General features: G+C 40.8%; 1 protein-coding gene across 9 annotated transcripts in view; it reads right to left on the bottom strand.

The window, feature by feature from the left end:
- Positions 1-17,784, bottom strand: part of AGFG1 (ArfGAP with FG repeats 1) — an 81,507-nt gene extending 63,723 nt beyond the window's left edge. For 2 of the 9 annotated variants that reach the window (XM_061386848.1, XM_061386897.1), the window contains exon 1: positions 17,250-17,781. In XM_061386848.1, coding sequence (XP_061242832.1) covers positions 17,250-17,416 — 167 coding nt within the window. In that variant the 5' untranslated portion in view covers positions 17,417-17,781. Of the gene's footprint in view, positions 1-17,249 lie in introns of all 9 variants that reach the window. The other 7 variants (XR_009730721.1, XM_061386861.1, XM_061386888.1 and 4 more) reach the window with 7 other exon arrangements.
- Positions 17,785-18,323: the final 539 nt, after the last annotated feature.

Raw genomic sequence — 18,323 nt, 5'->3', positions numbered from 1 at the left:
GGACTGACAGGTACACACTGCTACATTTAAAGTGGATAACCAACATAGTGCTGCTGTACAGTGCAGGAAGCTCTCCTCAGTATTATGTGACAACCTAAATGGGAAGCTTCTGAACTGTGGTGCTGGAGAAGACTCTTGAGACTCCCTTGGACTGCAGGGAGATCCAACCAGTCCATCCTAAAGGAGATCAGTCCTGGGTGTTCATTGGAAGGACTAATTTTGAAGCTTAAACTCCAGTACTTTGGCCACCTGATGTGAAGAGCTGACTCACTGGAAAAGACCCTGATGCTGGGAAAGACTGAAGGAAGGAGGGGAAGGGGAGGACAGAGGATGAGATGGTTGGATGGCATCACCAACTCGATGGACATGGGCTCCGTGAGTTAGTGATGGACAGGGAGGCCTGGCGTGCTGCAGTTCATGGGTTGCAAAGAGTCGGACATGACTAAGAGACTGAACTGAACTGAAATGGGAAGAGAATTTGAAAAAGAATAGATACATGCATATGTATAACTGAATCACTTGCTGTATACCAGAAACTATCACATTATTAATTTACTTCAATATAAAGTTAAAATAAAGTCAAAAAAATACTTCATTATCAAAGGGGAAATGGTTAAGTGACAGTGTTGTTATTGTTTAGTTGCTAAGTTATAGCTGACTCTCTTTGACACTATGGATTGTAGCCCAACAGGCTCCTCTGTCCATGGGATTTCCCAGGCAAGAATACTGGAGTGGGCTGCCATTTCTTACTCCAGGGGATCTTCCGGACCCAGGGACAGAACTTGCATCTCCTGCATTGGCAGGGGGACTCTTTACTGCTGAGCCACCAGGGAAGTCCTAAGTGGCAATAAAACTGGCCAGTCCTACTGGCCCCCAACCCAGTAAGAATAATGAAAAATGTTTCAAGATAGTGCCAAATGTCCCCTGAGGGTGCAGGGGGTGGAAGTGCAGAGTACTACTCAAGAACCACTACTCTAAATATACTAAATGTGTTAATCACCAAGTGAAGAAAGAAGTAGTTTCTTTGGATCACTACTGAGATATAAATTATACCTAGGTTCAATCGTCTACAAAACATTCCACACATTCACCATTCATATGTTGTTGCTGTTGTTTTAGTCACTGAGTCATGTCCGACTCCTTTGCAACCCCACAGACTGTAGCCTGCCAGGCTCCTCTGTCTATGGAATTTTCCAGGCAAGAATATTGAAATGGGTTGCCATTTCCTTCTTCAGTCACCTCATATATAACAATAATTTCAATTTTCACATAAATTTACTATTTCCAGCATAACAAAAAATAGAAATCCTTAAAAGATTAAGCCAAGTGTCCACACACACACAAAAATATGATATTAAGTACATTTATACAAATTAAGAGGTGAAAAAAAACTTAATAAGACAGAAGGAAATTAATATCCTAAAGTTCCTAGACTGGCATGCACTTTGCATATCTAATCGCATTAATTTCTGTTTACAACAGTATGGCAGACATTTTTGAAAAGTTTCCTCTGCTAAAATATGATAACTTTATAGACTACTAAAAAAATAGAAGAAAAACCCTAATTGCCAATATTTCTAGAAAAATCCTAGTTGTTAACACTTCTAATAAATCTCAAAGGACTCCCCCTTTACAAGAGAAAAAAAAACAAAGATAAAAAGTAAAAGTGAACTGAAACTAGAAGAGTGGCCTACGTTATACAAAAAATTCAGTATTGCTCAGAAGGCAAATATAACAATAGCTAAGACAATGTGAGAGGTAATCCTGAGCTATCCCTATTAAACCCAAGACTTTGGATGAAGAATTAAGAAGCTTCAGGGTGGCAATATACCTAGATCCCAGCAGTAGAATATGCAAATCCTCTCAAGAAAAATGCATTTATAATTTACAAATTATGCTATGAGGATTTGGAAATATTAAGTTCAATAAAAGATGAGACTACAATAAAAATCATTACATAAGAGCAAATCATTACTGAGCTTGAGACAGTAGAACACAGATGTATGCCCCCTCTTCCAATGACTTTAGTTACTGGATTTATCAAATACAAAATATAAAGTAAACATAGCATATAGGAAATGTTAAATGGTGGAATAAAAATGAACAGGAAATATGAAATTATCAGAATAAACCGGTAAATCTAAAAGTCAGAACTTATAAAAATGAAAATTTATAAATGTGGAAATCAAAAATTTAACAAATTAGTTAAAGGGCAAATTAAACATACCAGAAGAGAGATTTGGGGAATGAGAAAACAGAAGAAATAGCCCAGAACGCAGCACAGATGCATAAGGAGATAGAAAAGACAAGGATAAAAAAAAAAAAAAGAGTGGGGGACACTATTACAAGGTGTAATCAGTATTCTTGCTTTTGCAAGAAAGAATTCAAAGAATGAAGGACAAGCAATATTAAAGAGCTAATAATAGCTGAGATTTTTACAATCCAATGAAAGTCATGCATCTACAAATATAGGAAGCACAGCTTATGAAAATCAGCACAAATAAAATTTATACTTAGATACATTTGGGTAAAACTTCAAAGATAAATAGAACACCTTAAAATCCATCAGAAAGAAAAGAAAGGAAGTGAAATCTAACTGAAAAGACTTCTCACTGAAAACCAGAAAACAGTGCAATATTGTCTTTAGGAAGTTTTTAAAAAACTAAAAATTAACAGTTGTGAATCCAGCAAAAATATCTTTGAAGTGTAAGACAAAATAACAATTTCAGATTAAAAACTGAAGTTTAGCCCCAGGAGATCTTCACTAAAGAAACATATAGTTGGCCTTCTGTGTCTCTGGGTTCTACATCCAGGTACTCAACCAACTGCAGATCAAAAACAATTCCACGAAGCTCAAAAAAGCAAAATTGGAATTTGCAATGTGCCCAGCAACTATTTGGGTGGTGCTAGTGGTAAAGAATCTGCCTCCCAATACAGGAGACATAAGAGACGTAGGTTTGATCCCTGAGTCAGGAAGATCCCCTGGAAGAGGACATGGCAGCCCACCCTAGTATTCTTTCCTGGAGAATCCCACAGACAGAGGAATCTGGTGGGCTACAGTCCATAGGGTCACAACTGGGCATGCACACACCATTCCATGTTCTGCTTGTGGTGGTAGTTACATGCATCTATACAGATGTTAAGACTCCCAGAACTACACAACAAAAAAGTTGCTTTTAATGTACGCCAACTTAAGAGTCCATGTTACTATCTACAGTAACCACAATTTTCACACAAACTAAAATTTTTCATTGGCAGACCACCTTTCCTTCTCCATCTACCAAATCTGATTATTTATTTAAATGAATGAAATCCTCAAGTAACCAAAACTGAATTATTCATTTATCTAGTTATTTTCAGGATACACTCCTGAAAGCTGGTGCCATTTCCCCATTTTTTGCTAAGCCAAGTCTAGCTATCATGTGAATCCAGTGTTTATAAAACACTTTACTGTAATGACATTAGTCATAACTATTGGATCAAAGCGTTACACAAATAAACCACATCATTTTTACAGTGCCAATACTGAAGTACCACCCATTCTGGATCCTAAAATACACATTTTAAGTCTCCAGTTTAGTGCAAAAAAAAAAAAAAATTAATAGTGACTATTTAATAACAGCAGTATTGATGTTTTGAAAGCATGTTTGCCACTTAATTGGCTTCAAGAAGTTTCAAAGTCATCTACTGGTAGAGCCCAATATGTTTTTGCAGCATAATTAAGTCATATGCAGATCCCCAGGAGTTTCAGTTTTAAGGACCACCACCCAGGTATGACTGCAACCAGATGGTGTGACTCATTCCATATGTCCACCAGTATGTTACTCTTAACTATGCCTCAAACAATCTTGCAAACAGCCATTTGTTCAACTCAAAAAACAATGTGTGCTGGATGAATAAGTAAGAAAGCTCATTTAGCTAGTTTTATTCACTGCTTTTCTCCTGCTGGAGGAAAAGCTGGTTCAAATATTTCATTAGGCTGTGGAAATTTAAGTGGTTTGCTAACGTTGGCATTAAGTTAAGAATGCCAATTTGACATTTAAATCTATCCCAATCTTACGGAATAAAAATATTGTATATAAATGTTCTGTATTATATAAATTATACATTTAAAATCTACAACAAATAGAAGATGCCTTTAACAAGTTACCAAAAATCTATAGATTTTTAATACCAAGATCTGTATATATTAGATAGTCCAGATATTAGTTTATCCAGAACTCAACTTTAAAATACACACACACACACCCCCCCATGGTGCAAACCATAATTTCTATTTGGAGTTTTTATTTTTAAAAGCCAGCAACACTACACTGAAAGGTCCTTGTAACATTTAGGGCAAGAACCTAAAAAAATAATACTCGGGTAACAATTTAAACCTAACTAATGCATTCCTGTTAACAGTGGACAAAACCCAAGAATGTCTTTACTACCTCTCTAAACCCTACTGAAAAGATAGCAAAGGAATAAAAAGTCATTCTTCCACAAAGAGAGGAATAGAGAACAAGGAGGGAACCCAAAGGCATACAGAAAATACAATACCAGCAGTAACCAACTATTCAGAGTAAAGAAAGCTAAAACGAAGCTCCTGTAGAGGTGGGAGAAGCCAACTAGAAGATGACTCCCACCACAGAATCCCTAAGAGTCACAAAAGCAATCAAGCCACAAGTTGGGGGATTTATGCAGGCTCAAAATTAGATTACCAATTTCCCTACTTCCAAAAGACTGCTCCCCAGTGGCTCAGCTGATAAGAATCTGCCTGCAATGCAGGAGATCCAGGTTTGATCCCTGGGTCAGGAAGATCCCCTGGAGAAGGGAATGGCAACCCACTCCAGGATTCTTGCCTGAAGAATCCTATGGACAGAGGAGCCTGGCAAGCTACAGTTTATAAGATTTCAAAGAGTCAGACACGACTGAAGCAACTGAGCACACACACATACCAAATGCTAGGTAGGAAAATTTAATCTGCAGTGGTGGTGGTTGTAGTTCAGTCGCCAAATCGTGTCTGACTCTTTGCGACCCCGTAGTCTGCAGCACACCAGGTTCCTCCATCCTCCCCTCTCTCTCAGAGTTTGCTCAAATTTCATGCCCATTGAGTCAGTTATGCTTTCTAACTGCTTATTTAATCTGGAGAGCCTATACCTAATACACTGTGGCACAGCTGAGGACTGCTACTGGGTATTATGCCAAAACCTGGAGACTTATCTGAGACTACACACTGAACAACAATAGATTCTATGTCCCCAGTCCCCTCCCTCAACCTGGCACTCAGAATGACAGTCAGACTTTTTTTATTCACCAAAAAGACTGGAGAAAAAAAATCTATGAACTAGAAAAAAAGCATGGATAGAAAGATCATATATACTCCCAAAGAGGGAGTGGAAAATGGGGCACAGAGAATGACTAGTAAGAATAGCATCAAACTTCTCAACAGCAATACTGAAGGTTTAAAGACAATGAAGCAATGTCTTAAAAACTGCAAGGGTTTTTTCACCTTGTGAATGTAGACAAAATATTAATTTTAACATGAGGGCAGAATAAGACATTTTCAGCAATGCAGATATCAAAAATGATCTCCCATTAACCTTTAATCAAGAGGCTAATGGAAATGTGGGGATCCTGGAAAAAGAGGTTTCAACACAGGTTAGGCATGATGGGAATTTCCAGAACTAAGGTAGAAGAAGAAAGTCCAAAGACAACAGCTGCACAGCAGGCCTGCTGCTGCTGCTAAGTCGCTTCAGTCGTGTCTGACTCTGTGCGACCCCATAGACGGCAGCCCACGAGGCTCCCCCATCCCTGGGATTCTCCAGGCAAGAACACGGGAGTGGCTTGCCATTTCCTTCTCCAATGCATGAAAGTGAAAAGTGAAAGTGAAGTTGCTCTAGAGCACATTATTTCCAGATCAAAATGACAGAAGCACCCAGCATCTGACACACCTGATCATACTATAAAAAAGGTACATATCGCAGCCAGAGATAATTTTATGTGAGGAAATATTAATGAAATCCACATGGAAAACAAAGCAAATGAAGAAACCTAGACAATTATAAACTTCAGAGAGAAAAGTCTATATAAGAAAGAAAATGTAGTACTAACATATTATAGGACTTAGCTGAGACAGTATGTAGGAGAAGCCAATGGCACCCCACTCCAGTACTCTTATCTGGAAAATCCCATGGACGGAGGAGCCAGGTGGGCTGCAGTCCATGGGGTCGAGAAGGTCGGACACGACTGAGCGACTTCCCTTTCACTTTTCACTTTCCTGCATTGGAGAAGGAAATGGCAACCCACTCCAGTGTTCTTGCCTGGAGAATCCCAGCAATGGCGGAGCCTGGTGGGCTGCCATCTATGGGGTCACACAGAGTCGGACACGACTGAAGTGACTTAGCAGCAGCAGCAGAGACAGTATGTACATAACAGTAACATACTGTAGGACTTAGCTGAGACAGTATATACATAATAGTAACAAACTGTATGATTTAGTTGAGACAGTATGCACATAATGCAATAAGGTAAATACTTAATAGTGATTTAACCAAAACTGTGATAGTCTATTGAAGTAGATGCAGAGTACACATGCAAAGTGAGAGGAGTGTTAAGAGGGCCAAAGCCTTATCTTCACTCTTCCAGAGCAGAGAAGCCAAAGTTGAAAAAAAAAGCTATAAGCCTGTTAGTTAGAAATACAAAGGCAAAAAGAGAAGGGAACAGACTGTCCATGATAAACAGAAATGGGGAAAGGGAAGAAGTGACTGCTGTTGCTCATTATAAGCCTTTTTAAACTATGTGCAAGTATTTTTTAAATTAAAATTAAATTAAAAAGTAAACAGAAAATATGGAAAATAAATGGTTCTTTCCCTTCAAAATGAAATTTGACACATAAACACACTGTATTCTTTAACTGAAGAAAAACCATTTCTAGAAAATATGAGGAATTTTTTTAAATTTCAAATTTCTCGTATTTCAAAAATATCAAGACTCTACTAGACATCAGCAATTTCTTTATAGAAGTACCTCTGAACACAAATGCTCCAAGTCAGAGCCAACAAGATTCATTAAGAGATAAAAGCTTGAAGAGAGAAATGAGGAAGTTTTCCCATCTTCCCACATTATTAGTTCTGCTGACTTTCTTACTTTCCCCATCAAAGATCTTGCAAAATTTAACACAAAAGTGGGGCAAGAATAAAAATTTTTGGAATCTGACACTACAAGAAAAATCCCTCTTCTTTTCCTAAACATGTATGTTTCACTATGACTTCCATACCTGGTCTTCTATCTCCCTCTACAGAACCTAGACAGCATATTAAAAAGCAGAGACATTACTTTGGCAACAAAGGTCTGTCTAGTCAAGGCTATGGTTTTCCCAGTGGTAACGTATGGATGTGACAGTTGGACTGTAAAGAAAGCTGAGCGCTGAAGAATTGATGCTTTTGAACTGTGGTGTTGGAGAAGACTCTTGAGAGTCCCTTGGACTGCAAGGAGATCCAACCAGTCCATTCTAAAGGAGATCAGTCCTGGGTGTTCTTTGGAAGGACTGATGTTGAAGCTGAAACTCCAATACTTTGGCCACCTGATGTGAAGAGCTGACTCATTTAAAAAGCTCCTGACGCTGGGAAACATTGAGAGCAGGAGGAGAAGGGGACGACAGAGGGTGAGAATGGTTGGATGGCATCACTGACTCAACAGACATGAGTTTGAGTAAACTCCAGGAGTTGGTCATGGACAGGGAGGCCTGGTGTGCTGCGGTTCATGGGGTCGCAGACAGTCAGATATGACTGAGTGACTGAACTGAACTACAGAATAAAACCTATTACCTTTTCTGCACAAAAAGTGAAAGTGGCTCAGCCCTGTCCAGCTCTTTGCAACCCCATGGACTATTCAGTCCATGGAATTCTCCAAGTTAGAATACTGGAGTAGGCAGCTTTTCCCTTCTCCAGGGGATCTTTCCAACCCAGGGATAGAACCCAGGTGTCTGGAATTGCAGGAGGATTCTTTATCAGCTGAGTCACAACAGAAGCCCAAGAATATTGGAGTGGGTAGCCTATCCTTTCTCCAGCGGGTATTCCCAACCCAGGAATCAAACCAGGATCTCCTGCATTGCAGGCAGATTCTTTACCACCTGAGATATCAGGGAAGCTCTTCTGCATAAAGGCCTTAAATTACTCAAAGATAGTGACCACATGTACAGCTCCGTAACCCCACTCCCTAGTTTTTTCTTTTTTAAGCTAATATACTTCTGGTCCCTGGAGCTATTCCGCTCATTCAGAATTTCAAACCTCCTTATCATCCTAACCAATTTTCTTACACCATGCTCCAGTTTGTTAATTCATCTCTTAAGCTAAGTAACTAGAATAAAAGCAAAGAGTAATTACGACTTCCTTCCCTGTAAAAGACAGTTATGATACCAATCAAAAGGAGACCATGTCTTACGCAGGAGTCTTTGGAAAAACACATTCTAACTTAAAAACAAAACAAAAAAAATTCATTCCCCATATATAGAACAATTCAAATAAGGTTCCCACCCCTCCTCTACTCTAAGTTAATAAATTTCATTCTAATCATGTCCAAGCAGGTGTTTTTAGGGTAACAGCTCTCATGAGTGAGGCTGAAAAGGATGTCTGGAGGAACCTATTAAACAAAGTACCCAAAGTTATGAACCATTTATCTTTTTTATATACATTAGAGGAATCCAAGGTGTATCAATCCTAGACAACGATTGATTTGATCAGGTGGACTGGGAAATGCATAACTGAGTGGGGGAAAAAACAAGCTAATGGCACCTAGTACTGAATATCTCCACAGAAGCTTCTTAAGAATGTAAGCATTATACATGTTGTACAGAAAAGACAGAAAATTATCACTTTGGGTATTTGCTTATTTTCCAAAGACTGTACTGAAACTAGACACAGAAGTTTCTAAAGAGGCAAAATATTTAAATTGAGGTCCAGAGGTCAGCAAGTTCCTTAAAAGAATGCTTTAATTCTTTTTATTTGTAAAACAACTAATATTTAAAATTTTAATATAAATTTAATTAGATAAATGATACAACCACTGATTAAAGGTCAAAGTGCTTACAAGCACATTGAACCAAATTCACAGACAAATGAAAGAAGAACACAGACAAACAATATAAAAATGCAAGTTAAGGTCAAATGATGTCACCATCCCTTGGGTTCCAAAGGACACCAAGACAGGAGGTGCTCACAACAGTTAAGAAGAGTCTCTCTCGATCAGTTTGCTGAATAATCCACGTTTATCTTTCCTGCTAAAAAACCTATAGCAAACGCCTATTCCACAATGAACATTCATGCTAGAAGGTCCTATCTCTTGCTCCTTTCAACTGAGTTTTATGCTTATCTAGAGTCGTTTCATATACTACTAAGTCATATTTACTTGGTATAGTATTTGGCAGGTTTTTGTTGTTGTTCAGTTGCTAAGTCATCTCCAACTCTGAGAACCCATGGACCTTCTGTCCAGGCTCTTCTGCCAGGCTCCTGTGCACTGATTTCTCAGGCAAGAATATATGGAGTGGGTTGCCATTTCCTTCTCCAGATCTTCCCACCCAGATAAAGAATCTGAATCTCCTGCATTGGCAGGTGGTTGGTCCAACAGGGAAGCTCTATTTGATAGATATATAGTTTAATTAAACATTATATAAAACAATCACTTGAGTAAGAACTGTTTCCATGAAAATGAAGTATTTTAAAAACTCCACCAAATAGTCACTATGAAAAGCTGTTACTCAACTGTAGACAAGAAATGTAAAACATCTAAACTGAAAAGAGATCTAGAACAATTCAGCACTCAAACCGCTTTAAAAGTAGCTTAAAATTATAAAAATCTTTTATAACACAAAGTGAGTCTAAATTGTATCAAGGGGACGAAAATCTCATCAGCGGAACCATATTCAAAGAAAAGTCCTAGGTGTTACATAACGCTCTGGCAAATTAACAATTATATGCTAAAATTCAAAAACCTAAATTTTATCTGTGTGTATGTTTTTTAATGACTGTCTTTTTTGATAAACCTAATGACTATCACTGTTTTTTTCCACTGCCTTTTTGGATAAATCTAACCACTATCAATCCTGAACACATGGTATGAGGGGTTTTAATTACAGTTCAAACACAAAAAATAGCAAAGTAATTAATTCCGGACAGGACAGATGTGCCAAATTCAAAAGAATCAATATCAGAACCAATCGCACCATAACCCATCACACTCACAACACATGACATTAGTTTTTGAAGAAATTCAAAGAGCAGACATTTGAAGCTAGCTAAAACTACAATTTAAAGAAAAGCACGACGTAACTATAAAACACAAAAATACACAATACATTAATAAACTGCCTGTCCTGCCCTTTAATATCCAATGAAGTAAAATCCACCATTTAAATCCCCCAAATACAGAATTCACAACAATTTACAATAAGCATTAGAGTGTAAGCTAACTTTACAATTTAAAGTTGTTAAGGATTACACTACTTTTCTTTATGACGGTTACTAGAATAACGCCTGACACAAGACTACTTAGTAATTGTAGCTTGTAATTATTATCTTATTTTTCATTTAAATATTTTAATTTTTGTATCCCCTGGATACATATACTAGTGCCTGGACTTAATGAATATTTACTTAAAAAAAACCTCTGCCCTTCACAATTGAAAAAGTTATCAAAATAGCTTTCCCACTTAAACTGAAATTGTACTACACTGTCAAAATATTTTCACTGAATGTACCCATGCTGCCGCTGCTGCTAAGTCACTTCAGTCATGTCCGACTCTGTGCAACCCCACAGACGGCAGCCCACCAGGCTCCCCGTCCCTGGGATTCTCCAGGCAAGAACACTGGAGTGGGTTGCCATTTCCTTCTCCAATGCATGAAAGTGAAAAGTGAAAGTGAAGTCACTCAGTGGTGTCCGACTCTTAGTGACCCCATGGACTGCAGCCCACCAGGCTCCTCGGTCCATGGGATTTTTCAGGCAAGAGTACTGCTAGTGTACCAAAAAAAGTGAAAAGGGAATCAAAGATGTAAACTGCCACTTGTGACATCCATGAGGTTCTGAATATTATACACAGAGGTCCAAAAGGGTATTTGATTCAATCTACTCAAATGCTAGTGAATATATAAAAACAAATGCCTCTTTTCAATTGCCCAACTTTAATTTTAAAGTAAAAATTCTTATTAATAAAGATTCATCATAAGACTCAAAATGCACACAAAATTGAGTGTAGGTTACTATCTGTTTACATTTATCTACCTGTGAAATCCAAGTTTAAATGCACTGTCTACATAAAAGGGCTGGTATTAAGCAGCTGGACTAGATGTTTCTCAAATGTTATTTTTTATTTTTATCTAAACTCTCTCTGCAAACTAAATGAATCATTTTTTAAGTATAGAACAATTCTTATATTATTTACCAATTAATTAATGCTAACAATCTCCACAAAATAAATAATTTGGTCTAAACCTAGTCTTTTCATCAACTATAAGTTCGTTAACATGAAGGCGATATTTTATGCTGGCTATAATGGAATGCCATTTATAAGTCTGAATAGTTCCATAGATAGAAGCAGCAAGAATGACAAGTCAATCTGTTAGAACACCCCCTTTCTACCTCAGTGACAGTTTAATATACCTAAATCTGAAGTCTATTTTAAAGTTTCACAATCTTAATTCATTTACATATTTTAAATAAGCATCATACAAGCACAGAGTGCAATCATCTGAAAAAAAAAAAAAACAGGAAATAAAAGATCAGCTCTGAGTCTAGTAATATTAACAAGATACTTGTTCAATTTATTTAACAAAGATACTGCTAAATAATAAAAAGGCATTTGACTATCTTAAAATTCATAATAGCAGATCAGATCAGATCAGTCACTCAGTCGTGTCTGACTCTGCGACCCCATGAATCGCAGCACGCCAGGCCTCCCTGTCCATCACCAACTCCCAGAGTTCACTCAGACTCGTCCATCGAGTCAGTGATGCCATCCAACCATCTCATCCTCTGTCGTCCCCTTCTCCTCCTGCCCCCCATCCCTCCCAGCAGCAGAGTCTTTTCCAATGAGTCAACTCTGCGCATGAGGTGGCCAAAGTACTGGAGTTTCAGCTTTAGCATCAGTCCTTCCAAAGAAATCCCAGGGCTGATCTCCTTTAGAATGGACTGGCTGGATCTCCTTGCAGTCCAAGGGACTCTCAAGAGTCTTCTCCAACACCACAGTTCAAAAGCATCAATTCTTCAGCGCTCAGTCTTCTTCACAGTCCAACTCTCACATCCATACATGACCACAGGAAAAACCGTAGTCAGTCAGTTTTCATTCCAATCCCAAAGAAAGGCAATGCCAAAGAATGCTCAAACTACCACACAGTTGCACTCATCTCACACGCTAGTAAAGTAATGCTCAAAATTCTCCAAGACAGGCTTCAGCAATACGTGAACTGTGAACTTCCTGATATTCAAGCTGGTTTTAGAAAAGGCAGGGGAACCAGAGATCAAATTGCCAACATCCGCTGGATCATGGAAAAAGCAAAAGAGTTCCAGAAAAACATCTATTTCTGCTTTATTGACTATGCCAAAGCCTTTGACTGTGTGGATCACAATAAACTGTAGAAAATTCTGAAAGAGATGGGAATACCAGACCACCTGATCTGCCTCTTGAGAAATTTGTATGCAGGTCAGGAAGCAACAGTTAGAACTGGACATGGAACAACAGACTGGTTCCAAATAGGAAAAGGAGTTTGTCAAGGCTGTATATTGTCACCCTGTTTATTTAACTTATAATAGCAGATACGATTTATTATGTATCAGCATTTTCTAGGCACATCAAGGTTTCTGAAAGGCAGCTAACATGCCTCAATTCATGTATGTATATTCCCTGCTTAGCCCCATGCTCAAAAATAATATATGCTCAATTAATATTCAATGAAGTGTACCATTTAATCCTTTGAACAAACTTAAGGCATATTTTATCATCCTATCCTCACAAATAAAGAAGCTGAGGGGATGGATCCAGGCCAACCCACACACAGTGGTCTTGCTCAATACTTTACCTTTGCTTAATACTTTGCCCTAAGTCACAAAGCTGGGCTTTCCTGATAGCTCAGTTGGTAAAGAATCCACCTGCAATGCAGGAGACCCCAGTTCAATTCTTGGGTCAGAAAGACCTGCTGGAGAAAGGATAGGCTATCCACTTCAGTATTCTTGGGCTTCCCTTGTGGCTCAGCTGGTAAAGAATCCACCTGCAATGCAGGACACCTGGGTTTAATCCCTGGGTTGGGAAGATCCCCTGGAGAAGGGCAAGGCTACCCACTCCAGTATTCTGACCTGGAGAATTGCATGGACTGTATAGTCACTCCATGGGGTTGCAAAGAGTTGGACACAACTGAGCAACTTTCACTTTCAAGTCACAAAGCTAGTGGTAGAGTTAAAATCTGACTTCATAATAAATATTCTTTCAATTACAGCATGTCATCTAAATATCAAAGACATAATTATCATTAAACTCAATAGCTATTATTCTTTAAGTATTTTCCTATATTATTGCTTTTCAAAGAAAAAATCCTCAGGAATTATTGTTCTTCCAGAATTTCTGAGTAGACATTTCATCTGGGATCCAGTCTTTCCTCCACAAGGATCCCACATTTCTGATTTGGGAATTCTATTTGGGATCTTTGTTATTCCAATAGTATCATCGTACAACGTATCCAATGAGGGTACTGGTTCTATGCAATCATATGACCTAACCCAATCCAGAATGAATTGCAGAATTTCTGGAAGAGTTGTAACAGTAATATAAATTAAGGCAGCTGGGAGCAGCCGTCTTTGAATGAGGGAAATCTAGGCAACATCATTAAATCAGAGCATAAAGTTTCATTTTAAGACAAACAATACATTCCCCTCATATTCTTAAACCAACTTCAGTCACACTGAGTTAAATCTAAAGAATCCAAATCGATAAATTTTTTTTATAAGGGTGCTTCTCATTTTATCATCTTTCATACATTGTTCCCTACTCATGGAATGTCCTGTCCCCTTCGTTAATAATGCTTCTCACCTACTGGGCAGCTATTATTAATATATATCCCAAGAGTCATGTGAGATGTCAGACATACAATATCTCTAATATTGAAAACTAACCTACATCCAAAATGCATAAGGTAAACCTCATCCTTGCCTTTCAAATGGGAGAAAATTCACACTCATAGAGGCTGAATGACATTCTCAATACTACACAGCTAATAAGTGGAGCCAGGATTCAAAACCAACTTTATCCAGTTCATAAGCATTAGTATTTGTTCTTTCACTACATAAAGCCACTGCCATGTGGCTCTTATCTTTAAAGGTCTTTGCTCAGCCATTAAGTCTTCTGTGAAGCTTTCCCTATTCATTTACATATTTCGTGGATAGCTCATTCAAAGAAATGAAATTACAATATATTGTAACTGTTTCCATACTGAGAATGTAAGCACCTGAAATACAGGGGGATCCCAACAGGACCAGTGCCTCCCATAGTACACGAAACAGGCCAAGCAATAAATATTTGTAGACTTACAACTAAATAGATACAGAGTCCTATCTGTTACACATTAAATTCCATTAAAGTGAACAACTGGCATGTATGAGATAGCCTCTCATATATAATGTTTCTGAAATGCAAACACTCTAGGAAGAAACTTGTAAATAATTCTTCATATTACACATTTGTGGCAATAAATTCATACTTATAAACAGATACACAGAAAAGTCAGAAATTCAGAAGAGTAAATATATACATTGCTGTTGTTCAGTCCCTAAGTCACGTCTGACTCTGTGATCCTGTGGACTGCAGCACACCAGGCTTCCCTGTCCTTCACTCTCTCCTAGAGTTTGCTCAAACTCATGTCCATTGAGTCGATGACACCATCCAACCTCACATTCTCTGTTGCCCCCCTTCTCCTGCGGCCCTCAATCTTTCCCAGCATCAGGGTCTTTTACAATGAGTTGGCTCTTCGCATCAGGTGGCCAAAGTTATTAGGGCTTCAGCAACAGTCCTTCCAATAAATATTCAGGGTTGATATCCTTTAGGATGGACTAGTTTGATCTCCCTGCTGTCCAAGGGGTTCTCAAGAGTCTTCTCCAGCACCACAATTTGAAAGCATCAAGTCTTCATCAATGCTTCATAAAGCATCAATTCTTTATGGTCCAACTCTCACATGCCTAAATGACTACTGGGAAAACCACAGCTTTGACTATACGGACCTTGGTCTGCAAAGAGATGTCTCTGCTTTTTTATACGCCGTCTAGGTTTGTCACAGCTTTTCCTCCAAGGAGCAAGCATCTTTTAATTTTATGGCTGCAGTCACTGTCCGCAGTGATTTTGGAGTCCAAGAAAATAAAATCTGCCACTGTTTCCTGTTTTTCCCAATTTATTTGCCATGAAGTGATGAGACTGGACATTTTTTCAAATCAAATACTTTAAATGTATTAAAGGACCTTGTGTTAAGTAAAAACACAGCCTACTTACTATGCAAAAAGTCAAGTACTACCCTCAAAACAAACTGGACTACAGCCTTCATTGTTTTAAAACCAAAGTTGCCCACAGTTTTTATTTGTAAATGTAAAGAATGAACCAGACTATCTCCTAAGCACTACCCAGCTCTAGGATTCTGTTGTAATTCAACAACATCACTAATTATCAACTTCTCAGAGTGCTTTCTTGATCCTACAATCTAAAAGTGACTTCTCAGAGAAGGTCTCTCCTCCTATCTTACTATTTCAGTGCACTCTTGCCCCTGACATTTTTCTCACTTGATTACTTACTATGTTACCATCTCCCCAACAAGAATGTAAGCACAAGAGAACAAAAGACCTTGCTCTATTCATCAGCACTCCCCAAGGCTTTACAGAGAACCTAGTAGGCACCCAATAAATATTAAAGAAATAATCATCAGGGGAGACATCTTTGCCCAACTTAGGAAGATGAAAAATCGTACATAACTGGGCATGCCTTACATTTTCCAAAAAAAAAAAAAAAAATCAAGTTTTCTCACATATTATACACTTTGCCTCAAGATTAATCTTACAAAGTTTCTGGAGGGGAAGGGGGAGACCAAATAATTGATTTCAAAGAATGGAACGAGAGAAAGAATTTGAGTAGATGTTTGATATAACAAAGGTTTTAAGACCATTTAGTAATCACCTCTTCGTTGGTAACTTACTACAAGATAATTTAGTGTATAAAAACAACTTAGTTCCAGAATCAACTATAAACTCTCAAAAAAAAAAAAAGAAAAACCTTCTATCTCAGCAACAAACATCTTAATAGAAAAAAAACAGCTTAATGAAGAAAAGAGGAACAAATGCAAACCATTCCAGTAATTCAAGACGGCAGTCTCCCTTTTCCTGAAACAATACTGTCCTCCATCTCTTCTCGTTTCTGTGTACACGACAGGACACTTAGGTATTGATGGGGAAATCTTACAGATAACACCACCACCATATGGACAATGACACAGCTCCTAGTCAGTCCCTTACTTCCATTTAAAACTTTACCCCAACTCTTCAAGGCTCTCTTTGGGTCATAAAGCTGAAGTCCCACAATCTCACGCCTGCTTTCTCTGGCTCCTTCTCCCGCAATTAAACGCGGACCCTCTCCCCTCCCCTCAACTTTTCCCTTGGGATTCCCATCTCTGCCATCAAAACATTTTAACCCCGCTACTATTTCTAAGTGCTGGCTTTCTCAGTGTCCTAGGAACTCTGGATCCAAGAGAAAAAAAAAAAAAAACAAACATGCTAAGCGTCCCTGCTCTCTCTCCCACCCCAGCCTTACCCACCACCCCTCTACCGGGGACCCAGCAGGTGCCTCGCTAGGGACCGCCGCGCCCCGGCCGAGAGGCGGGGCACACAAAGGACCCGCGAGGCCCTCCCAGCCTCCTCCCGTCCTCCCACTGCAGCTCCATCGGGTCTGCGCTCCCGGGCTAGCGGAGGCCCGAGGGAGGCGGGCAGGCGCCGGCTCCGCGGGGACCAGAGATGCTCACCCCGGGCGCCCTCTCCCGACCCCGACCCCGCCCACACCCCAGCCACCAAGGCTACCCACCCCCGCGCCGGGCCTGGACCCTCGCCCGGCGAAAACCGAAAGCGCATCCCCGGCCTCGCGGGCCCAGCGCATCCCGGCCCATGGTCCCGAGCCGCGTGAGGCCCCCCGCGCGGCCAACCGCTCCCCACGCCCGAGGAAGGGCCGGCCGCCCGCCCGGCCGCCCCGCACTCACAGACTGCCGGAGCAGGAGGTACAGACGAAGGAGCCGACCGTCATGTTCACGTAGGTGGGGCCGCGCTGGTCGCAGTCGAAGCACTTTCGGTTGTGCGGGAGGCCGGTCATGTCCCGCAGCATCTTCAAGTGCTTCTCCTCCTGCTTCCGCTTCGCGCTGGCCGCCATGGCCGCGGCGCCGAGCGAGGAGGCCGGCAGGGCCGGGAGCCGGGCGGCGCTGCGCCGGGGACCCTGCGGTCCCACCGGCCGCCCTGGCCGCGGCCGCCGCCCTCCGTCAGCGCGCGCCGCCCGCGCCGGACCCGGGCCGCTGCGGCTCGACTCGACCGGGCTGGGCGCGAGGCGGACACGCTGCGGAGCGAGGGCTGACGGGCCACGCGAACCGGCCCGACGGTCGTGGGACAACCGCCGCCGCCGCCTTCCCGACTTGTCCTGAGGGGAAAAGAGGAGGAAGCGGGGACGGCAAGAAGAGGCCCGCCCCGGGCGGCCGGAGGCCAAGTGTCGGCTCGCGCCCTCTGCTGGCCGGGAGGAGTTACTGCGGCCGCACTTGCAGGCAAAGCGCATTAGTTGGGTTGCCTTCCTCCCCCTGCCTGAAGGGGTTCAAGGGCTGCCCAATGCTTTGGGGATAATTCAGAGTTCATCACCTTGTGTCCTAAACAGCTCTCCATCCGTCTAGCCCAGGTTGCCTCTCTCACTTCATCCTAATCTACTCAGCCAGACGGGATTTCCATTTGGATCCAGAACACAGTAAGCTCCCTCTTGAGTCAGGAACCCTTGCCGGGGCTGTACACTCTATAGCAGGGTTTCTCCGCTATGCCTCTGTTGGCATTTTGGACTAGATGATTTCTTGGTGTGGAGGCTGCCCTGTGCCGTGTAGGATATTGAACATCATCTCTGGCCTTGACCCACTAGATGCCAGAATGACCTCCCCACCCCATGCCGTGTTGCTGTGGCAACCGAAAATTCCCTGAGGTTGCTAAATGTGGAGTCATGGTAGAGGGAGGTGAAATCCACCTGGCTGAGAACCACTGCTACATGTGGGAGGCTGTTATCCATGCGCCCACTGCAGGCAACTTCT

This window comes from Bos javanicus, chromosome 2 (genome assembly GCF_032452875.1).
Source record: "Bos javanicus breed banteng chromosome 2, ARS-OSU_banteng_1.0, whole genome shotgun sequence".
Taxonomy (NCBI): Eukaryota; Metazoa; Chordata; class Mammalia; order Artiodactyla; family Bovidae; genus Bos; species Bos javanicus.
Note: the sequence above shows the minus strand (reverse complement) of the source record. Positions and strands in the feature narration are given on the sequence as shown.